The sequence below is a fragment of the Gigantopelta aegis genome, chromosome 6 (genome assembly GCF_016097555.1).
Source record: "Gigantopelta aegis isolate Gae_Host chromosome 6, Gae_host_genome, whole genome shotgun sequence".
Classification (NCBI taxonomy): domain Eukaryota; kingdom Metazoa; phylum Mollusca; class Gastropoda; order Neomphalida; family Peltospiridae; genus Gigantopelta; species Gigantopelta aegis.
The window spans coordinates 80,719,371-80,744,471 of record NC_054704.1 but is presented as its reverse complement, the minus strand read 5'-3'; the positions used below and the strand labels follow the sequence as shown (position 1 = coordinate 80,744,471).

Here is a 25,101-nt window from a genome sequence, read left to right as displayed (position 1 = left end):
TTGGGTTTATTTTCTGTCAAAGTAAAGTTCCATTGTAATTCTCTGATCGTAACTGAAAAACAAACGGACACTCAGTAACTTCCGTGACACGCAGTTACTGGTGGGGTAATTCGATTGGTTCTTAGCATCCTCACTGAATAGTAGACGACTTCCCATTGGCTGTACATAATGTAATCTGTATGTATGGTCACTCTATTGAGTCTCGAGAAACTAAACAAATGAGGTATTATGTTAGGTGTTTCATTGTTTCTAGCCAGTCATGATTGGTAAATAAACATGAATTGGTGAAAGAATTGCCGAAAGATCGCCGATTATTTTGATGTAGGACGTTTTCAGATTAAGTCTATTTTAAAAAGCAAAGCTGATGTTCTGGCCGATTTTGACAATAATGTTTCAGCCGAAAGAAAAAGGCAGAAGAAAGCAACAGGCAAGGATGACATAAACAAGCTAGTGTGGGAATGGTTTAAAAATGCGACATCTTTTTCTTATGACAGTTGTGATATTCTTTAATATATGGGTTCTAATTTTGAACTTGTATATAAGGGCCACCTCTCTATAACGGCCACTTTTGTCAGGTCCCTTGGGTGGCCGTTATATACAGGTTTGACTGTATGTGTACTTGGGATTGTTTTTATGGAATGCTGTACTCAAACATGTGACATTAAACTGCTTAATCTCTTAGAAATGTTTGGCAAAAAAATGGCGAATATAACAGTGTTTGTATTGAATTCTTGGAGCTATTGTGTTGTGTGTGTAAAGTATACAGTTGATAATATGAAGTATATGAACATGAATTTGGAAAAAAATTCATAATTTTTATGTTATCTAGTCCATACTATTATAATTAAATTAAACTTAGTCATATGGTAATTTCTGCTGGCAATAAATTAAGCAATATTAGAAGTTACAATAGGTATAGAACTTAACGATAGCACCGGCACTGACAGCAATTGCCGTCATTGAGATATAAATTGCATACACCTGGTGTACATTATTTGCCAATATTTAACATTTGCACATTTGAAATATGTCTACATACAGCAAAATAACTTTTTAATCATATTTATTTGCTGAAAATGTTATTTTTTAAAAATTGCCATATAGGCATGGTTAAAATTGCCTTCGGTGGGTTGTTTCATCCATGATAATTCTTTTAAACATCCCCATCCCAACCAGTGCCTCATGACTGGTACCGTATATCTTCACCTATATAAAACGTTTTTCACCCAAAAATATTTTTAGATATAATTTGGGAGGTCGACTTATAAGAGGGTCAGAACAGAGTTATTCTCCTTACATTGTTAAAATGGCATCAATACATGTGATTGTACTTTCAGTTATACACTGGATATCGTTCCAATGCCATATAACTGTAAATAAAATGTGTTGAGTTCATCATTAAATAAACCATTGCCTTCTTTCCTGAATATTGTAGTGATCTCTTAATAAATGAAGTTGTTGTCTGTGCACAAAACCATGCTGTACAGTGCTCTAATGTAACAGTGAAACCACCCTTCACCATCTACTAAGGGCATATTTCCTTTTGATGCTATGTTGTCACATTGGAAAGGAACATTGCGATGTACAAAGCCAATGTTTCTAAAATAATTTTATTTTGTTCAAATATCATTTATGGTTCTTATTTGCTGAAAGTATGAAATACTTCAATATTTATAAGTTATTTTTCATGGGTCGACTTATAAACAGATCAATAAAAATTATGTTTTCAGGGCTTGAAATTAGGAACTCTGCTTATAGGTGAGATCGACTTACAGGTGAAGATATATGGTACATCAAGTCCCATGATATGTATTCTCACGTCTGCTGGAAAATGTATATGAAAGGTTCCAAGCATTTGTGATGGCTATTGGGATTCTGGCACAGAGGCTACTCTTGATTGGTAGCAAGGGCTCTTTTATATACATTTCCCCCATGGACAGGATGGCACATATTACAGCCTTTGAAATTATGGAGCATTGGTTGGAACAGAAAATAGCCTAATGGATCCACTGTGCTGGGAGGTGGAAAAGCTTACTGAACATTATTCACTCAAACTATAAACGATTCAAAAACCAAAAACCCAACTTTGTCTTCATATAAGTACTGCTATTATTCCATTTTTTGTTTTATCACCACCACTCCCACCCAACCCCTCCAGAAAAAAATCTTAATAAACTTAGGTTTATTTTATAATTATTTTGAGAAAGTAAGTTCTAGTCTTATCTTAACTTAATTAATCATAATTAATCTTAATGTCATGTATGGCCTCATTTGAGTTTACGATTTTTTATATGCAATTACCCAGGTATCTTGGTATCAATGTACTTACTAAGGTCGACAACAGTCACTTTTCGGACCCTTGTTTTGGCTTTGTACACAATAAACATAGCATATCCAATGGTAAGTTTTTTTATATGATATATTTGACAAAAGGTACTTTTTATTTCTTTCATCTTTTAAAACTTAAACGTAATATTTTGTGCAGAATTAAAAAAAAAAAAAAAAAATACTAACCTGTAAACAACGTCTACATGTTATAGAATTTTGACAGTGATCAAGGTTAGTAAACCAGTTTTTATTTTAATGTGGCAAAGTATTATAATAATATAGCTTATTTTGAATTGAATGACTTCAATATTCCAACGACGTCACTTTGCATCTCCTTACGATAACCATAAACCAAGTACATGATGTTTCTGTTTTCAGAATGCTGGATAAATTCCAAAGCAAAATGGCTATTGAATTTGGGCTTTTTTCTAACATTACTAATGCACCTAAATGTGTTTGAAGAAAATCTTGTGATTAAAAAATTGTACCTTTTACGAAATATGGATTTCAGGTGAAATTATGGTGAGATATATTTATTGTGTATGGAGCCAAAACAAGGGTGCGAAAAATGACTGTCTTTGACCTTAGTACTATTTTACTCTACTATTGATTGTTGAATTCTTTTATGTTTTATTCTACTTTAAAGAAACAAAAAAAGAAAAAACGAAGCAACTATATAAAATTTTATTTCATTTACTTTACATCTGTCGAATACAAAAATATACAGTGACAGAATATTTTATACACGTTTGAGCATTAATTGATTATTTTTAAATAGGGCTGTTTGTAATTTGCATATCTACCTGACAACTTTGTGAATGTTTGGTGATACGCATATCGTACCTTTTGTCACTAAACAGTTGTGTAGTTCACTAGACTGCTGGTGAAAAAAGGTGTGCCTTAGAAATAAATCAATATTGGGGGATTGAAAGTCGTGTTTTATTAGACCCTGGACAAACACTGGGGCAAGTAAAAGTTTAGCCGTACAGGATAATACAGCCATTGTTGATCTCGTATACCAAGGTATTAGCAGCTTTTGTAAGTAACGTTTTGAATATTGTTGTCCCCAAAAAAATGTTTAAGCTTTAGAATCCATGGACAATTCCAAATCCTAATTCCTTCAGTTAACATTTGATTAGGCAAAAGGTGAAAGAAAATTGCTTTATAATGCAAGAGTTGCATGAAAACATTTTTCTGTAAGGTCAATTTATCTTGTTGTGATATGGTGCAGATCATAACCAAATAACCTTTCTTTACTGGCGAGCAATGCAGTTTACTGTTGGTGCCCAGACAAGCTTGTGAACATTAAATTGTATGACGATGTAGACGGTTTGGAAAACATTTGGAAACATAACATCTTCCTTGACATTGCTATTCATTGATCTGTAGCTCAAGTGTCTGTGGTTACTAATCAAACATGTTGATTGGAGTCTCTGCACTGACCAATTTACAGATTAATATTAAATCTTGTTAATTAATCACACCATCATTTGACTTGATATTAGTAGCTTGGCTAAGCAATTTTTTGTCTGTGATATATGTTACTGTTTCACCATGGTGCCATCTAACATAGTCATCACTTCTTCTTTAACCCGATGTAAAACCTGTAGCAGAAGTATGAGAAATTCTCCACTCCGGAAAATATACGGCAAGAGATGTTCTTACTCGTTGTTGGGGGAAAACAAATACCTCGCTTTCAGGAATCGGCCCCAATCAGCTAATAATGGACACGTCAGAAGGTACAGTTGTTTATTGAATTTGGATTTTTAGTGTCATGTCCAATATTGAAGCAACATATGAAAGGAGTAATTCCAAAAAGTATTTACCAGTGTATCTTGGGATTATGGTACTGGGTATGTCAACCATATCTACAGGGTTTCTGCCAGAGGGTAAAACGGGTATGGGGCTATACCCAAATGTTTTGGCAGATTAATTTTTTTTTTAAGTTAACCTTTTGAAAAAATTAATGACTCTTTATCATTACTGTATGATTTTCTTAATCCTAACCCTGGGGGTGGGACATAGCCCAGTGGTACAGCTCTCGCTCGATGCATGGTCGGTGTGGGATCGATCCCAGTCGGTAGGCCCATTGGGCTATTTCTCGTTCCAGCCAGTGCACCACAACTGGTATATCAAAGGCTGTGGTATGTACTACTCTGTCTGTGGGATGGTGCATATAAAAGATCCCTTGTTGGTAATCGAAAAGAGTAGCCTGTGAAGTGGTAACAGCGGGTTTCCTCTCTCAATATCTGTGTGGTCGTTAACCATATGTCTGACACTATATAACCATAAATAAAATGTGTTAAGTGCGTCGTTAAATAAAACATTTCTTTCTTTCTTTTTTTAATCCTAACCCTAAACCTAACCCATTTACTTTCTTGGGGGAGCCCCCCGCACTGCTTGGTACCGCATGTCCAAAATAACAAAATAAGAATCCCAATAATAATAATAATAATAATAATAATAAAGACTGGTGAAACATATTGTAGTGTGATTTTGAATCCAGAACCATTTTTCAGTTTTTTTTATATATCCACAAACTAATGTTACATTATAAATGAAATGACTAAAAAATGTTAAGCCTGCAGCTGTTGTAGATTAAAACTTGGGGCTCACCCTGTCCATTGCCAAATTAGCTAATTGCTAATTTTTATACAAAGTGACTACAACATGTAGTCTTTGGCTAACAACATATTCTTTGAATTAACCACAATAAAATTTCAAGGAACTACCCTAAATATGTGAAAAGTGGCTAACCCATATTTATGTTCCACTGTGAGTCCTGAAACTCTTAATGTTATTTAGTTACAAGTAATTATATTATGTTATAAATTGGTTCATTCTATTGTTTCTTGTGTTTATTGACACTGTTTCTTCCCACAGGTTATGTCTTTATGGTATCTTATCATCCATTGAAGGCTTTTGTAGGAGATATCGCTGGCACTAGAATTTGCGATAGTCTCCTAGGAGATTATCTCTTCTTTTGTTACGTTACTGCGTATGTTTCAGTGCTAAACTTATCATCAGTGACGTCACGCCACTGTCATTCTGCTAATTAACGAGTCTACTGCTGCCAAATATAATGACATTCAACCCATATTACTGACGTTGTTTACAATTGTCACAATGAAAAGAATAATAATGGATGATAAAAAGAATATCCTCCTCATATCTTGTGATATCATAATTTATCAGCACTCGTTGATAAAAGTATAAAAATCCTCGGCAAGCCTCAGATTTCACCTCTATATATATCACCACCTGGCCAATGTGGTACTTTTATTGGCATATTTATTGAATTGCACATACTGTACATAGATTTTTTTTTTTGTTATAGGTTACTGCACATGCCAACAATATTGAAAAAAATGTTGGCAATGTGTGTGTGCATTCTAGTAGTCTTTATGAGACTTTGTTTAATATGTTTTTAATTGTATATCTTAAAGGGACATGCCCTAGTTTCAACCAGTGAAAATTAACACTAAGTTTAGTTAATCTACAAACCTGTAACACATTTGGATAAAGTTACAATTGAGTGAAACATGAGTCTGTGACTTTGAAATGGTGAAATACCCTCTAAAAACGGACTAAAACTCGACTCCATAACTGTTTCTTCTCAGATGCACATGCATTTTTAAAAATATGAGAAATGCATTTTGTGATATTAAAACCACCAGGATGACCAAAAACACTGAATGTATGGAAATGGATAAGCTAAACAATAAAATCTAAGTAAAGTATGATTTCAGTTATCATAAACGGTTCTAATAGTCTAATATATGTGTTTAAAACTAGGGTATGTCCCTTTAAGATGTGATTTACTGCACCTTACATGTAATGTGGCTTGTAGTTCATATATTACAAAATAAACAGCAACGGAATATCTTGTCTGATGCATGTTTTTCATAATTTATCTTGCAGCCACTATTTCTATCGACTGATTATGATGACCAATTAAGTCACAGTCATAAATGTACACTAGCAGATTATGACTTTTGACATTACATTACAAAATCGCTCATTAGACCTGTCATACAATGTAGCTAAAATAACAGAAATGATAGCTTTTCCCCTCAATTTTTATGGTCTGCAGGATAAAGATAATAACTAGTTGATGATGTAGGATATCGGCTTTGTCCTGTTCAGGCGGAATGAGAAATTCTGCTCGACTTACCTTCATAGGATAAAGCCAATATCCTACATCATTAGCTAGTTATTCTCTATGTCTCCAGAGTTGTGTGTGGTGGTATAATGTCAGAATATCTATAAGTCTGTCATGCTCTAGTTAATACTTCTCTAAATGACTACTATATATTATTAACTTGCATTTCCTCCAGAAAAACTCTTCAGTTTCATGTTTATGAGTGTATGACATGCTATGTAGTACGTAAGTTGACAGAAACGATATTCAGTGATCTTAATTACAGATTAGACGTCTCTAAACCCACAGTAGTCTACACACTAATACCAACAGATATGTCAAACCAGTCTGTCTGTTTGAAGTGGGATCTTACTCCACCATTGAGTTAGTTTGCATTAAATTTACCAGAACAAATCTCCTTTCCTCCTCCACTCCCATATTCAATTTTTTTTAAATTTTAATTAAACTGATTGTAACACCACACAAAACTGCCAGCAACTTGATGCATTTGGAATGACTTTTCATGACAAAAGATCACAAAATGGCACTGATTATGTCAGTCTGCTGATGGAGACACCCAGCGTGGAGTGGCTAGTAAGATAAAATGTTTAAAACTCAGATTGCCAAAACATGCAAATGTAACTTGATTAAATTCAATTATGGTTCAAGCAGGCTGTCCAGGTCTGTCCAGGTCACACACCTCAGCTATCTGGGCTGTTTATCCAGGACACTGGGTTAGTGGAAGTTAGTGGATAGTAGTTTGACACCTACCCATTGCAACTTGCACTGGGTAGGGCAGACAGTACCAGAATGTGAACCCAGTACCTACCATGATTTAACCATTATACACCTCTAAAGCTGGTAATGTAACTTCAACAATGCTTCGTTCCAGCCAGTGCACCACGACTGGTACCGTATATCAACGGCTGTGGTATGTGCCATCATTTCTGTGGGATGGTGCATATAAAATATCCCTTAAATGCTACTAATGGAAAATGCAGCGTGTTTCCTCTCTAAGACTATATGTCAAAATTACCAAATGTTTGACATCCAATAGCTGATGATTAATAAATATATCAATGTGCTCTAGTGGTGTTGTTAAACAAAACAAACTTTAACTTTCAACAATGCTAGTTTCATAATGTCCAGACAGGATAAATGAAACAATATTCAGAGTCGGTGCTTGGAAGGTTAGGGGAATTAGTGTCAAAAGAAACAGGGCTTTGTTTCTCTGTAATCTGGGTGTATTAGCTGTAAGAAGTTGTACTTATGTGTTCTGTATTTACCCTACAGTACAAACTGACATAATGCATGTATAGTACATTTTATATATACATTTACCTTTGTTTGACATACAGAAGCCAATATATTTTTGTCCTGGGGTGTTAATTATAAATAACTCATTTATTTCATTCTTTCATCGATTGATTCATTCATATAAAATATTGACTTTTTTTTAATGTCATCTATTATAGAAATTTATTTGTGCACTTCTCATAGCAAACATTTTAAGTGTTTGTTTATTTTTTGTCAATAATTCCAATTTAGCTTAATGTAATAAGACAAGAAAAAACTGCTTTGGAAATAACAACAAATTTCTGTTTTTATGTGCACATTGTGAAAACATTGGTCAAGATATAAATAAAACAGCAATATTTGCACTTAGTTAAGAACATTGTCTGCTCATTGAGTTGAAAATATTATTATTATTAATTTTTTCACAGTATACACATACAAAATGGATTTCTAAGTAGTAAAACAAAAGAATAATCAAATATGGAGTTTAGTAGGATAAACTATAACTATAAATTATGGGTGTGTATTGCTGTTTTATTTGTATAATGACCAATGTTTTTACAAATGGCACATACACATAGACAATTTTAACTGTTTTCAACACAGCTAGTTTTCTTCTTTCTCCCCCCAACCCCCTTTTTGGGGTTCCTTTTTGTTTTAACATCAAGCCAAACTGGAATTGACAAAAGCAATGTTATATTTGCTGGACCAAGGTAAAGTGTATATTATATGGTATAAAATATATCTGCTATGTAGATGGCTAGCTAAATGTTAAATTGAATACTAGTAGTTTGAAAGATTTGGATGTTGCTGGGGTCGAGGGGTGTGGTGATTTCTATACACCCATCTGAGATGGGTCGTATTATGGTATGGCATTGTCTGTCTGTCTGTCAGTCCATCCATCCATCTGTTAATTGCACATAACAGTAAATTCTTGTCCGGATCATATCTTGTATACAGATGCATACAGGACCATCAAACCTCATATGTAGGAACAATGTGCGATGGTGGTGTGTCACATACAATTACTAGGTCTGTGTGATACAAATAAATAAAATAATTTGTCTATATTCACATAATTAGAATTGAATCATACATGTAACATATTCATTAATATCTAAGGTTTTCCAACAAACTCCTGACGGGCGTATCATGTACCTCACTAGTACTCTTGTTTATTTTTTGTAGGGAGAACATTTATTTAATATAGGGAGAAAAACATTAATTTAATTTGTAATGAGACCACATTGCATGACATATGTTAATATAGCACTTGCCTTCATCAAACAAACATGTATATATCACATGCTTAATTTATTGTGCCTTGTACCAACATAAATAAGACATGTGTCCGTCTAGACCCAACCCTGCTACTCTATTGCTTCTTCAACTTCAGTGCACCACTGATAATAATCACTAGGAGTTACTTCCCTTGCTGACCTTGTTTCCACTGTGTGGCAGTCAAGGTAAACAAAAGTGACAACAGGGAAAGTGCCCCTTCTCCTCTTGCTTTCACTGGTTCTAATAACCAGAGGTGGGATAGCTAACCATTGCACCTGTACACACAGTGAATTGTGGCAGTTTCATTCATCCAACCATGGGCACAGTGGCTTGTTAGGCTGGCTGTTGTGCTGGATAAAATGATACCAACTCCAAGCTGGCACATACGGTGATCATTGCTGAACTGCCATGCTCTGTCATGCAGACCAAGTCGAAGAAGAGGGTTTTTGTCTACCCGGAGCTTCCATGGGTGGTGAGGAACCCCTTGCAGAAATACATAGGAGACAGGTCTAGTGAGTGAGTAATGTTACTAATGTGTCTGGTTTACGTTTTAGACTGCCATGTTGTTTACGTGACCATGCACCCTGCCTGATCGGTGTTAGAGAATAGAGTGAGAGAGAGTGAAAAAATACAACATCATACAGTCATTATTATATTGATCCATTTCATGTCCGGCTAATTTTCATGTTGTAGTTAGGGTTAATTGGGCGTGAAATTGGATTGAAGCTGGCACGCAATCTGACATGCAAGTTTGACTGCAGGCATGGATCCAGAACACTGCTCATACACCTGAACTTAATAATAATTTTTTTTATTTCAGATCAGTAAGCCATAGAACATACATAATTATACATCATGTACAAAACTGATTACGTAGTATACAGTAGCTTGTGCCAGCGATTTACACATGTGGATTTGACTTAATATTAGATTTACAGGTTTTTTTTCAGGCATCGTGCCGACTGGTTGTACAGAAATGGAAAGCCATTATATTGTGTTTTAATTGATATCTGATAATGGATACTCACTTGTTGTGAGCAGTGAATCATAAATATATGTGCCTGGATACCGGTTTTGATTGTTTGCTATTGGGTTACTAGTATATCTTGAATGGCTATAAAATCTGCCGCTGTCATTGATGTATTTTGTGGGTTAGTTTGTCCAGTAGGTTATACCGTTTCTCGAACCATTTTTATTGAAGACCAGGTATCTTTATAATTGCTAGGTTTATGGAAGTTGTGATTTATAATAATGTGTCAAGTGCCCATTCATTGTGATACTAGTTTTCTTACAAATTCTCACCTTTAGCTGACTGGACATACACATCTATTAGTATGTATTGTTCTGTTCGGATTTCTGTGCATGAGTTGACTTGTTTCCTCGCTACATGGTGTGGAAAATTAAACCTGTTTTGTGGATACATTTTCTCAACAAATTAAGATTTTCCTATCAAATATATGTGTGATCAGCTGGGTGAGATTTAAAGCATGTTTCTAAACTTGATTTGACTCGTTTCCAAATTAATTCTGTTTTATTCGGACATTCCACCATAAAAAAATTGAGATTTGAAAACAAATTTTCATGGTTAGCTGAGTAGTTAAATTCAAATATTCAACATAATATTAATAAACAAAGATTGGCACAATGCATAATTTTTGTCTCACCATTTCAAGGTAAACTGAAACTTGGTTTATATACTACTCAAAAGAATTTAAGGGTCAAAAATTTATAACCAAATAAGTTTCAGAGTGTATTAGATTGATGATGTAAACTACACCAATTTTTTTTTTTATTGTTCCATATTTACAAAAAACCACAAATAAACGTCACTGTATACAAGAAAGTCACATGACATGCTGTCAAAGTTGAAGGTTGTCAAACATGGATTTTACACATTAGAACATTTGTTTAATAGTGTGTGAATCCACCCCTGGCGCGAATACACTCGACACATCGTTGCCTCATGCTGTTGATCAGACGTCTGAAGAACTCTTGGGGAATGGCCTGCCACTCTGCCATAAGAAGTTGACCCAGATCATGAAGGTTGGCCGGAGGGGTATGGTTATCCCAAACTCTCCTGCCTAATTTGTCCCAGGCGTACTCTATTGGGGCCAAGTCAGGCGAATATGCTGGCCAATCCATCCTGGCGATACCTTGTTGTCTGAGAAAGTCCGTTACCACCCTGGCGCGGTGGGGTCTGGCATTGTCATCCTGCAGAACTGCCCCGCCGCCAATCTGCTGAAGGCCTAGGAGAACCAACGGCCGGATAATCTCATTCAAATAGCGGATTCCATTCAGATTGCCATCCACCATATAGAGGGGGGTCCTGTGGTGGATAGAGATGCCGCCCTACACCATGACGCTGCCACCACCGAACCGGTGACGTTGTCTAATGTTAACGTCAGCGAAGCGCTCCCCAGAACGTCTGTAGACACGAACCCGACCGTCGTTGAACTGGAGACTAAACCTGGACTCATCAGTGAACATCACTCGACCCCACTGAACACATTGCCACCGCAGATGAAGCATGCACCAGTGACGTCTGGCCGTTCTGTGACGTGGTAGGAGTGGTGGTCGAACAGCCTGGTGATGGCAGCGTAGATTATTGGCTCTCAGACGATTGCGTATGGTTTGATCAGACACTCGAGTTCCAGTCGCAGTCCGCAGATTGTCACGTAATCGGCGTGCAGTGGTTGTGCGTTGAAGTAGAGCCATATTGGTGATGTAGCGGTCCTCTCTATTTGTAGTGCTTCGGGGTCTTCCCAAACAGAATTCGTTGCTTGGTACCGTTGCCACAGTCGGCCAACAACACTCTGACTGACACCAAGTCTCAGAGCAACATTTCTTTGCGTATTGCCATCCTGAAGCCAAGTAATAGCCCTTCCTCGATCTCCGATAGTCAGTTGAAGTCGTACCATTGTCGAATTTGGAGTGTGCACAGTACACGAACGCAAGCTCCAATTATACGGAAATTCAGCATTGGGAACATGGAATACACGTGCAAAGCGTGCAAATGAAGCGCTATGTGAAAAAGCAAGTTATGGGCACTTAGCAGACCTTTCGCTTTCGCCCTAATTTACGTGCAAATGTAAGCATGTTTTCGCCATTAGAACTAGTCGACAGTGTCAATGACAGTGGATTTTAATTCATTTATGGGTTGCTTAGACCCACTTTCGTCAAAATGGAACAGTACCATGCGTGACATTATGGTCTAGCTAATATAATTGACATTCAGAAAATAATGTCGAAAATATTGTCTGACCCTTAAATTCTTTTGAGTAGTATAGTTGCACCATGGATGTACATCATATGACCTGATATATATAGAGAGAGAGAGAGAGATTATTACACAAGCTTGCGCGTTGTACTGATTTTATGTACCAAGTGTCAGTATTCTTGTATTGCCCGACACAAGTTTCGTAAACTCAGTACGATTCACACGCGAGTGTAATAATTTATTTATTATCCACATTATCCATAATATTATTTTTTAAGAATAGCAAGGATCATATCAAAATGTTTCAAACATAGCTAGAAAGATACAACAAAATGACGTCATTTTGGTAAGTGATTACACAGAGCTAAGACTGGGGAAGCTGCATTAAATTATGATGTCACTTCCCAAAATTACATCATTTGTTGTGCGTGTGAAATCATTATGGCACACGTGTGTCATACTGGTTATATTTCCTTGTATATCTTGAACTATGTGGATAATAATGAGGTTATTACCAGAGTGTAAAATTGTATTATGGGAGCCACTGGCGAGCATAATACATTATTTTCATTCCTAATTTATGATGTTGACGATTCCGAAACACACGATGGTAGTAATTTCTTTATTATATAATCTCAATCTTAATACATACAAGGTTTTTTTGTAAACTGTCTTTTCAACTTTAATTCCAGTCAGCCATTACTCAATATGTGATGTTTTTTATATCTTTTTATTGTCCACACCAGGACTTGGAAAAGGAATACCCTAAGAAAAGGAATATAATTTGGTGGTATTTAATATAGAGCAGTATATAAGGTGTAGGATGTTAGATGGATCTGTTAGAATATACAGTTTGTTTTGTTTAATGACACCACTAGAACACACTGATGTATTAATCATCAGCATTTGGACGTCATACATTTGTTAATTAATTCTGACACATACACTTTTCCCAAAGAGGATAGCTTACACCACAGCCTTTGATATACCAGTACCAGTCGTGGAGCACTTGTTGAGAGAGTTCGATTCTTCAAATCGAGTACCTCAGGCGAACATCTATTAACTGATTTATTTAATGATGATAGGAAAAAAAGAGTTAATTTTATCCTCATCATATACCTACCAACAAAGTCTTTGAGTCTGTGTTAACGCTGACTACTGACGGATCGGTCAGTAGGTGTGGGCTGGCCAAAGATGCAATGTCTAGATAGAGAAGCCTTAATATATACATTAGTTCGTTGGCCAATCCCAAACTGCTGTGTTTGATTAGCAGAAATAAATACTAAAGATGTAGTGCATGGTCATGTCTAATCTACAGTATTGTGATGTCATCTTCCATTATAACTTGCACAATTCTGACATCATATAGGCAGCTTGGCTGTATCCATAACAGAGAAAGAAAAAAGAAGACCAAAAATAATAAGAAATAAAATAAAAGTATTTAAGAAATGGATATTCATTCATCTATACATATACATGTATGTACACATATATTTATATTTTACTTTTTTTGAAAATGCAACTTAGAAGTTTTCAGATTGGAATACAAATGTTTATTACACTAAATGTTTCATTTATTGTTTTGTTTTTCAGTACATGTCAACCAGTAGCTTTTTTTCCTTCAGTTTTTAGAACATGATTTGGCATTGTTAACTAAGTCTTTTTTTTTCTCTCTCTGTCTTGCTCTCTTTCAGCCCTCTGTTAACGTTTCAATCTAGGAGCCAGATGGGGCCTACTTCTATTTTTTATATAGATAATACGATACGTTTTAGTCGCCAAATGAAAAAAACAAGAGGTCGCATATGTAAGCAAATTGGTCGCAATGTAGAGGGCTGTCTTTGTAGTTCTTCAAGCACACCAACTGTCACTTTTCCCCTTCAGTTTAGTTTTGAGGATATGATTTGTCATTGTTAACTAAGTCTGTTTTTCGTCTCTCTTTGTAGTTCTTCCAGCACACCGACCGTTCCCTACACAGCAGCTGACCTAGCATATTCCGACGTGAACAAACAGGCCGGGGACCTCACCACCACTGATCTAGTCTGCTTTGACAGGGAAAAAGAGAAAAATAAATTTCGAGAATTTGACGCATCGAACCGACAACACTCTGGCAAGAACAACTCTAGACGATCCATTTCTTTAGAAAAAGGTATGCTACATTCTGAAGTTTCCCGTTATACATATATCTGTACTGAGAGCTAAACCCAGCTGAGTGAAACATAACCTCATACAACTTTTTTCAAATAAGATTTAGTGTCAGTATCACTGTTCATTTAACATTCTTGTTTATTTTGGTTTTGCTAGAAAAGTAAAAGATTTGTATATATGAAGTATTGTTGGTGTAAAGTGCTTCTACTGGTAGTAGACTCTCAAACAGGGGGTCTGGTTGAATCCACTCAGTGGAGGTTGATTTTACTGTTACATTTGGAGCCAACTTAGACACTGTGTATACAATTATAACACAGTCAGGACTCATAGCAGTTCAGTTGTCCGTGGACCACAGCTCCGGGACAAAGCATCACGTGAGGGGGTTGTGTGGGAAGGGGGTGGGCATTGGTATAAAGTGCTCATAGCTAGTGCTGGACTCTCACACTGAGGTTCTCTGGTTCGAATTCCCTCAGTGGAGATTGATTTTACTGTTTCGTATAACTGGTTGGGATAGATATTATTGCTTAAATGAAAGAGTTACGCACACACGCACACACGCACGCATGCATGCATGCACACACACAGACACACATACAGACACACACACACAACTCAGCATTTTTTCTAATGTTTGTTTTATTGTTTACATGTAAGATTTCAGTATGTCCTCTTTTTTTATTTCTTTTTTTGTTAATTCAAATATTAAAACTATGAGTGTAGTTTTTTGTTTTGTTTGTATTTGTGGGTGTTTTTTTTAATGTGTTTGAGTATGAAATACTATAAAAGGAAGGAAGGAAATGTTTTATTTAACGACACTCGACACATTTTATTTACAGTTATATAGCGTCAGACATATGGTTAAGGACCATACAGATATTGAGAGAAGAAACCCGCTATCCCCACTTCATGGGCTACTCTTTTCGATTAGCAGCAAGGAATCTTTTGTATACACCATCCCATAGACAGAATAGCAAATGCCACAGCCTTTGATGTACCAGTTGTGATGCACTGGTTGGAGTGAAAAATAGTCCAATGGACCCACTGATGGGGATCAATCCCAAACCGACCATGCATCAAGAGAGCGCTTTACCACTGGGCTACGGCTCGCCCCTTTGCTATAAAAGTAACACAGAAGTAAATACAAGCTTCAATGTCTATCTAGCTTAACTATCTTTTATTTTCTTTATAATACATTCAAGACAAATATCATTGCATTCTGAATTTACAGGGATGTGAGAGCTACGCGGAAATGCGGAAATGCCCGACGTGCCTTTTGGCTGATGGAGACTGCCGCGCCACATGCAAGAGTTAGATCGAAAGTAGTATTCGTGCGATCGCAACTAGTATTCACACGTAGTACATTCCCGTGGCTGGATTTCGTCAGCTTTGCTGCGATTGGCCAATTTTTTCCTATCCAGGATATGTTATTTGAAAGTCTTTGTTTGACTTGAGAAGAAACAATGTGAGCAGTAAGCTTTTTTGTTCCAGCCCCTCTCACATTCCTGTGAATAACTTATTCATTAAGACAATGTATTTTATTTCATATTATTTTATTTTATATTTCAGGTAAAATTTAACATGTTTTTCTTTCTGTTATCATTTCAGTGAATTTTGATAATGACAAAGATGAGTTACGGCCAATTAAAAACACATTCTCCACAAACAAGCAGAACCAAGGCAGACCTAATGGCTTGAGGGGAAATTTCATCAGGACTGACCAGTTGCTCAATCCAAAAAATAATGTGTCTTTTCAAAGTATGTATTAATTAAAATTTTAAGGTCGAGTAATGTTACTTTTGTTTTATTTTGCAAAAACTATAAAATTTAACAGAGGTTACAAATAAATAAAGAAAAGATAATTTTCATCAAAAGAAAATGTATGTTTGGACATGTTATTGGTCTGTCAGTAGACAGTAAAAATATATTTGTACAGTTGGCTTAGACCAACAATAAAGTGTCTTTTAAATTAACGTCTTAATTATTCATTTCTTGTCTCATTGCAATAAAGTGGGAGAGACAGATAGAGTTTAGAGAGATAGAGTGAGTGAGAGAAAGAGAGAACATGTGAGTGAGAGATAGAGTATGAGATAGAGAAGGTGAGAGATAGAGAGATTGATTGAGAGATAAAGAGAAAAAGTGAGTGAGAGATAAGATAGAGTGAGTGAGAGATATATAGAGTGAGAGATAGAGAGATATTGATTGAGAGATGGAGAGAAAAAGTGAGTGAGTGAGAGATTAATGGGGAGAAAAAGTGAGTGAGAGATAGACTGAGAGAGAGATATAGAGTGAGTGATAGACAGATACTGATTGAGAGATGGAGAGAAAAAGTGAGCGAGAGTTAGATAGAGACTGATTGAGAGATGGAGAGAGTATGTGTGGTGTGTGTGTGTGAGATGCTTGTTTAGATTTGAGCTGGTTGCTGCTTGTTTAGATTTGTTGCTGAATAAAGTTCCATTTTTACGTTGCAGGTGTTGGAAGGGAGCCAGAAGACCTTATAGCGATGGGAACTATATGGAGTCCTAACGTCCAGCAACGTAGTTCCACCACCACCACAGCTAGCACCAAGTCACTGGCACTACCACCATCATACAACACACTGGCAGCCCAACCCATCCGCAAAGGTCCCAATGGTCTAACCGCACGCCCACTGCTGGGCAGCCAAAACCAATCTACGTCAAAGAAAGAAGGTACAATCCCATCTCAAGTGGACACTTCTGTTACTTTAATATAACTAGCACTATAGATACCAAAATTTGATGAGCACCTAACTTTTAATAATGCACATTTAATACTATTAGTCCTGCCATTGATAATATATGTGACAGTATTTGTTGTAAAAAGATTTGTAATAAATGTATGCACTTACGTAGGGACCTGTAAAACTAAGGACTACAATTTTATACAAAACTATGGATATTGTAAAAACATTCGATTATATCGGAAATGAGCCATGAAAGGTTCCACTTTCTTATTTAATACTTATGGGGGAGGGGTTGTAGTGAAAAACAGTTGAAAAGTTGTCATAATTTGATTGATATATTGCATATAGTATTTTTAGCCACATACGTTAACATTATTGTCTATGGGATTATGGATATTTGGTATAGTCCAATCTTAATATTCTCCCATATCATCAAGCTGAGTGTACAGAAAGTTTGTTTTGTTTAACGGCACCACTAGAGCACATTGATTTATTAATCATCGGCTACTGGATGTCAATTATTTGGTAATTTTGACATATAGTCTTAGAGAGGAAACCTACTACCTGTTTTTCTATTAGTAGCAAGGGATCTGTTATATGCACCATCCCACAGACAGGATAGCACATACCACAGCTGGGACGAAAAATAGCCCAATGGGCAGTGTAAAGTGATCGGTGTAAAGAAGTATCTTTTTGATACCAACCAAGGCCTTCAACCTATAATCACTTCATAGGCTCCAGGTGAATGATCTGCATGCCATAGAAAAAACATTTAAGTGAAGCTCGCACATATTAACAAAAAGGGGCGGGATATAGCCCTGTGGTAAAGGTCTCACTTGGTGCTTGGTTGGTCTGGGATCGATCCCCATCGGTAGACCTTTTGGGCTATTTCTCGTTACAGCCAGTGCACCAGAACTAGTATATCAAAGGCTGTGGTATGTGCTTTCCTGTCTGTGGGATGGTGCATATAAAAGTCCCCTTGCTACTAATGGAAAAAATGTGGTGGGTTTTCTCTCTAAGACCATATGTCAAAATTACCAAATGTTTGACATCCAATAGCTGATGATTAATAAATCGATGTGCTCTAAGAAAAATGATATTCAAACACTGGGATTCAGCTGGATTTAAAGCAGTTTCTTTTTAAAAAAACCCACATCACTATTACCATATTTTTAAGTGAACAATACAAAACACTGCTGAAATAAAATTAAAGTGTGCTTGGGCATGCAAGCAGAATCATGCACCTCAAATATGAAGGACTGAAAATTGCTTCAGTTAATGCCCATGTATTTGCAAACACTTCAATCCATTGGGTCTGAAATAGTTGTAAGAATGTGGTGAAGGGATAAACTCACACCACTGAAATAAATTATTAAAGTGTTTTCAATGCATTTAATGACGGCGACTGTCCCTCCAAGACAGATGTCCTACAGAGTTATGCCCCTTCTTGTTGTGGAATGTATTTTAAAAAGTCATTATTGGTTTGTTGAACAAATTTCAAACAAGAAACTGGTGATTAGCACAGAAACAAAGACAAAACTGCCATTACTGGTGTCTTTTTAACACACTAATTACGTATATGATTACACAGGTAAATCAGTTATCATCAACAGTGATTGGTGATCTGTTTAGTGTCTGTTATATCTGAACGGGAAATAAAAAATGTGTGATAAAAATACAAATAAATATGAATAAATATAATACAACAGTTCAGTTTAATGCTGATTACTTGGTACACTGATGAACATTATGAATAAATATAATACGACAGTTTTGTTTAATGCTGATTACTTAGTACCCTGATGAACATTATGCATAAATATAATATGACAGGTCAGTTTAATGCTGATTACTTGGTAGAGTGATGAACATTATTGTTGTATATTCTCCCGTTTTAGCAAGACAAAATACACTTAATTTAGGGCTCTGCATTTTCAGACCGAAAATCTTATATTCTTTGCTCTTACAGTTTTTTTTTTTTTTATCCAGTAATAAAACACTTCATTTGTTATTCTCTTTTTTAAATGTAAAATTTTTATTTTGCTTTTTAAATTTCAGTTGAACCAAGGTACAGTGATCCTTTGACGGGAGCTCCGGCTTCCTTCCAGCAAAGACTAATAGAGTTATCTTCTCTTGAATCGGAGACGATTAGATGGGAACGAACTAAGAAAATTAAGAAAAAGTCAAAGGCAGATCGTGATTCATGATGCATATGTTTTTTTAAAATAAGAATTTCCATTGTGTCACGTTAGTGTGAACCTGGCAGCAATGAACATGCAATATCAGCCTTGTATAAGATGTCACCAGTCTTGTTATTGCACATGATAATATGTTCATGGAAAGAAAAGAAAAGAAAAAAAAACCCTGAAAAGATCTTATCGATACAACCAGAGATCAGTCATTTTGTTACAGTATAGATTAATTTTTGTGTCTAATGAAAATGAAAAAAAAATCCAGTGATTAAGATATTTTTGTTTGTTGACATTACTGAAGTATTATTGAAAAAACTACTGATATTTCCATTCCATGCTTGGCAGCTTATGTTAGGGAGTATGACACTTAAGAATGCAGTAAAATAGTGGCTTGAGCATCAAGAATTCATAACAATAGCAAAACCACAGGAATGGAATGTCTCTTGGTATGGTTTTAACAAGGTGCAGGAACTCGCCAACAAAAACAGTGGAGCTGCCTCTGTTGGTATTTTGTTGATATTATTGGCACAGTTCCTCCACAGAGGGATGGAACAGCTGAACTCTAATTGCTGTTGTGCCAAATCTCATTTCAGTGGGACATCTCTATTAGCTGGCCCAGTGCTTGTGAAACTTTTATGTCTTAGACTTGATGCTTTAATAAAATCTCACCCATAAGAAAGGTCTGTAGACATTACTTAAAGTCTTGAAGGTTTATTTATAAGCATGGTTCCACAGATGGAGCAGATGTCAAGATTCTTGTGGCTGTTGTACAGAATCTCAATGCAGACATGCAAGAGTGTACCATGAAAGGAATACAATGACTGTGCTGAAGAAGGAATAGAATGACTGTACTGAAGAAGGAATACAATGACTACTGAAAAAGGAATACAATGACTGTACTGAAGAAGGAATACAATGACTGTACTGAAGAAGGAATAGAATGACTACTGAAGAAGGAATACAATGACTGTACTGAAGAAGGAATACAATGACTACTGAAAAAGGAATACAATGACTGTACTGAAGAAGGAATAGAATGACTACTGAAGAAGGAATAGAATGACTGTACTGAAGAAGGAATACAATGACTGTACTGAAGAAGGAATAGAATGACTACTGAAGAAGGAATAGACTTGATGTTCTGTAGAATCACTCAATACAATAAGACAATACTGAACACCACATTGAAATCTTATGATTCTGTTTGACTGGAAAATTTTTTAAATGTGCAAAAAACCCCAAGAAAAAACCTGGTTAGGCATTGTTAAGTTGCTGCTATATCAACTTCACCTCAATGAGGTCAGACTTATAGTATTACTTTCCTGTTATCTGTGATATTTCATTCTGTCATTCATTTGCTGCATATTCACTCTTTGTCCAGAAGCATCGGAAATCATTATGCGACATTCATGCAAGATGGAAACCAGCACTGAATACATGAGATGTATGAAGACTCTTAATGGACCAGTTCTGAAGATTAATTATTGTATTGTGCTTACATTTGTCAGGACATAAGATACCTCAGTTGTAAGAAGAACAAAAATCACATCTTCAGGCGTGATATGTTGAACTGAAGTGACAGCATTTCTTCTCTGTATTTTTCAACTGTTTAACACGGCGCTATATACACATTCAGCAATTTAAGCCAAAATATTGTTATGATGTATTAAAATTTGTGTTTTATTTATTGGATCTTTTTTTGATTTTTTTTTTAGATAATTCAAGTGAATTGATATTGAAAACTGATTGAATCTTAGTTCATTTATTATCATTTAGAATAAAGTTTGTTTTGTTTAACGATACCACTGGAGCACATCGATTAAATAATCATCGGCTATTGGATGTCAAACATTTGGTTATTCTGACTCGTAGTCATCAGAGGAAACCTGCTACATTTTTTTCTAAATCCTGCCCTCATTTATTATAGTCAAAATGTAACCTTTAAAGGGACACACCCTAGTTACGGCTTGTTGTTAACCATTACGGCGTTGTTTTTTGCTATTAAACCCATTTTTTCACAAATAAAATTGCACTTTACTTACCGTTTATTATTTAGAATATACATTTCCATTCACCTGAAGTGTTTTTTGGTAATCCTGGTTTTTGTAATACCACAAAATGCATTTTTCGTCTTTCATAAAATCGCACGCATGTCTGAGAAAAAAACGTTGAGCAGACAAGGTCTAATCTATTTTTAGAGGGGATATTTACATTTCAATGTCACAGACGTTGGTATATCACGTGACCATTATCATTTTGGTTCGGTTTGTTTTCTCGTGCACAGTTCGCGCAATCAACATCCGATTTGTTGTTGTTCATGTGTTCATTTGTGAGATTTTTCTTCACAGTTCGTGAACATTTTTAGTAACAATAAAGTTCAAACAAGTAAGTGTCTCAATACAAAACGTTACAAACCCTTAAAACCAATAATTTTGCTAAGTCCTACGATATCTGGAGAGGGGATACAACCAGGACAGAACAGTTAGAACATGTCCAGAAGAGGTGAAAGAAACGCACCCGAAGTCTGTGAAATTTGTCGTGACGTAGGCATTGTTGTGCTTCGAGCGACATCTACCGGTGACATCAGAATACTAACTTTCAAAATTATTTCAAGCAATTAGGACATGGGGATTCCCATGGTATTTATCGATATAAAACCTGCTTTTTCACTCCATTTGATAAAAACATGATCTAAGTGTGTTACAGGTTTGTAGATTAACCAAATTATAATTTATTTTCACTGGATGGAACTAGGGTGTGCGGCTTTAAGACTTCCTGAGATTTAAAAAAAATAAAAAATCATAAACTATTTAATTTTGGTCTTGTATTTAATTAATGTTGAAGCACACTGGATATGTAACTAAGCTACAAGACAGAAGTCAATAAATTATTGCTAATGAGGAACTCCGCTTCCTCTGAATTAACTACTACTACCAGTAAATTGCAAGGGTTCTTTCATTTACACATGCCCATAGATGGGATAGCACATACCACAATCTTTGATAGTACCAGTCATGGAATCTGAACATAAAAACAACCATCACGGTGAAGGCTGTATTTCTAAACGAAGAGGAAAGGAATATTTGTTTAATGCCACCTCGGCATATTTTAAAACTAGGGTTATTTGGTCAAGAGAAAGAGAGACTGGAAACCTGCTGCTTCCATATAGATTATTCTTACCAATAATGCAACATCTGTAAAGGATCTTTTATATGCACTTTCCCACGGACAAAAAAGTAAATGCCACAACCCTTTAAATATACCATTTGTGTGGCACTAGTGGGGATGGGGAGGGGAAATAACTTGGTGGTAAAACGCTAACTTAATGTGCAGTCTGTCTATTATCGATCTGTTCGTGGGCCCATTGGGCTATTTCTTGTTCAAGCCAGTGCACCATGACTGGTATCAAAGGCCATGGTATGTGCTATCCTGTGTGGGATGGTGCATATAAAAGATACCTTGCTACCAGTAGAAAAATGTAGCAGGTTTTCTATTGTAGGCTAAATGCCAAAATTACCAAATGTTTGAGATCCATTAGCCAGTGATTAATAAATCAGTATGCTCTAAGTAGTGCAGATTGGAAGGAACATTTTGATAGTCAACATTTACACCTGCCAATACCGAGGCATGTTTAGGAGGGTAAGTAATTGCAGTTGTTCGCTAGACTGGTTTTCATGCCTAACATTAGATGAATGTGATATGACAGTAGATGATGGTATCAGTCAAATTGTTCGTGGGTGCTCTGCCTTATGAAACATGCCATTGGGCTACACCCAGTGTACCTACCAGTCTTCTGACTTGAACACAAGACCGTCAAGAACTGAGGTCCAGTTGTAGGTGTTCATCTTTTTACATATTACAAATTGTTTTATATTTTAAGTTCATAAATCAGTTTTAACAAAAAAATAATTAAAAAACCCCTTAAATAATATGTTTTTAAAATACAAAGTTTGCATTGATTTACAATGCAAATTCTCTTTAAAAAAGTTAACTGCCTCTGAGCAAAATTAAAACCTTGAGGTTTTTAAGTGGTACTGTGAATACTACATGAGCAGTAAGTTAATAACTGAATTATAACTGAATTGTCTCCCTTCCATAAGTTGCACCTGAGATCTCACAATTTCAAAACATAAACACGAGTAAATTCTCTCTCTCTCTCTCTCTCTCTCTCTCTCTCTCTCTCTCTCTCTCTCTCTCTCTCTCTCTCTCTCTCTCTCTCTCTCTCTCTCTCTCTCTCTCAAACAGACAAACAAACAAACCTAATATGTATCTATCACAGTGGTCAAAAGATGTCAAGAAATATTTGACAACATCTCAGTATATTTTAAACTCTGGCTATTTGTTGTCTCACATAGTTATTTTGACCCTTGTTCAAGATGGGAAACATTCGCTACCACCATTACAATACTAGTACGAAACAATGATTTTGTTCCACAACATACCATGGCCTGAGATGTACCAGTTGTGGGGCACTGGTTTGGACGAGACAAAACCCTGAAGTATCGATCTCACATTTCATTTCAACTTATTTTTGTGCTTATATCCATTTAAAGGGACATACCCTAGTTTTTAAACACTAAGGCATATTTTTTACCTAGACCCTAGTTTCAACCCATAACAATGGACACTAAGTTTGGTTAATTTACAAATGGTTTGGATACAATAGTCTGTGACGTTGAAATGCGCTTAAAATAGACTAAAACGCGATTCAAAAAGCATTACTTCTCAGACGCACGTGCGTTTTTAAAAATATGAAAAATGCGTTATGTGGCATTAGAAACACTAGGATAACCAGAAACACTTCGCCATACGGAAATGGATAATCTAAACAATAAAATATAAGTAATGTTTGATTTCAATAATCATAAACGACTCTTGTAGTAAAAAATATGCCTTAGTGTTTAAAAACTAGGGTATGTCCTTTTAAGGTTTAAGCACGATGTCCTGGGCACATACCGTAGCTATCTGGGCTTGTCTGTCTAGGACAGTGGTTAGTGAGAGAGAAGAGGGTGTAGTGGAATTACACCTACCCACTGAGTCATTAAAACTCGCTCTGGGTGGGAGTCGGTACCAGGCTGTGAACCCTGTACCTACCAGTTTTATGTCCAATAACTTAACCATGACACCACTGAGGCCGGTTCGATCCCACAATGCACCGTATCTCACGTGAGCACGGGGGCGGGATGTAGCCCAATGGTAAAGCACTCGCTTGATGCGCGGTCGATCTAGGATCGATCCCAGTCAGTGGGTCCATTGGACTATTTCTTGTCCCAGCCAGTGCACCACAACTGGTATATCAAAGGCTGTGGTATGTGCTATCCTGTGTTGCTACTAATAGAAAAATGTAGCCGGTTTCCTCTTTAAGACTATGTCTGAATTATGTTTCACATTCAGTAGCTGATGATTAATAAATCAAAGTGCTCAAGTGGTGTAGTTAAACAAAACAAACTTCTTCTCATGCGAGCACTACCATTAAACTGCATCCCACACCTAGGCATTAAAGGCATTCAGTCACAGATGGTTAACCTAATTAATGATCCAACAAAGTGTCATCTGAAAATATATACATTTGATTTGTCTGTAAAGTACTTTAATTATATATACAGTATATTATAACCACCACATCCCACTTATTATTGATATTTTGTAAAAAAAATTCATTGAATTATGTTGACGGTCTATAATTCAGGGGGAAATAACGGCTATATGTAGCTTAGAGGTGAGACGTATTATTTTTTGAGTCACGTGATAGGCACAACCCGAATAATCGCAGTAAAAACGATTTACCAAGCTCGTGTAA

At 36.1% G+C, this 25,101-nt stretch overlaps 1 protein-coding gene across 6 annotated transcripts in view; it reads left to right on the top strand.

Moving 5' to 3' along the window:
• LOC121374232 overlaps positions 1 to 20,988 on the top strand; it is a 90,110-nt gene extending 69,122 nt beyond the window's left edge. For 3 of the 6 annotated variants that reach the window (XM_041501231.1, XM_041501233.1, XM_041501232.1), the window contains 5 exons: positions 3,939 to 4,067; positions 14,207 to 14,409; positions 16,014 to 16,163; positions 16,877 to 17,095; positions 19,168 to 20,988. In XM_041501231.1, the coding sequence (XP_041357165.1) occupies positions 3,939 to 4,067; positions 14,207 to 14,409; positions 16,014 to 16,163; positions 16,877 to 17,095; positions 19,168 to 19,316 (850 nt within the window). In that variant the 3' untranslated portion in view covers positions 19,317 to 20,988. The remainder of the gene's footprint in view (positions 1 to 3,938; positions 4,068 to 14,206; positions 14,410 to 16,013; positions 16,164 to 16,876; positions 17,096 to 19,167) is intronic. The other 3 variants (XM_041501234.1, XM_041501236.1, XM_041501235.1) reach the window with 1 other exon arrangement.
• The last annotated feature ends 4,113 nt before the right edge of the window (positions 20,989 to 25,101 follow it).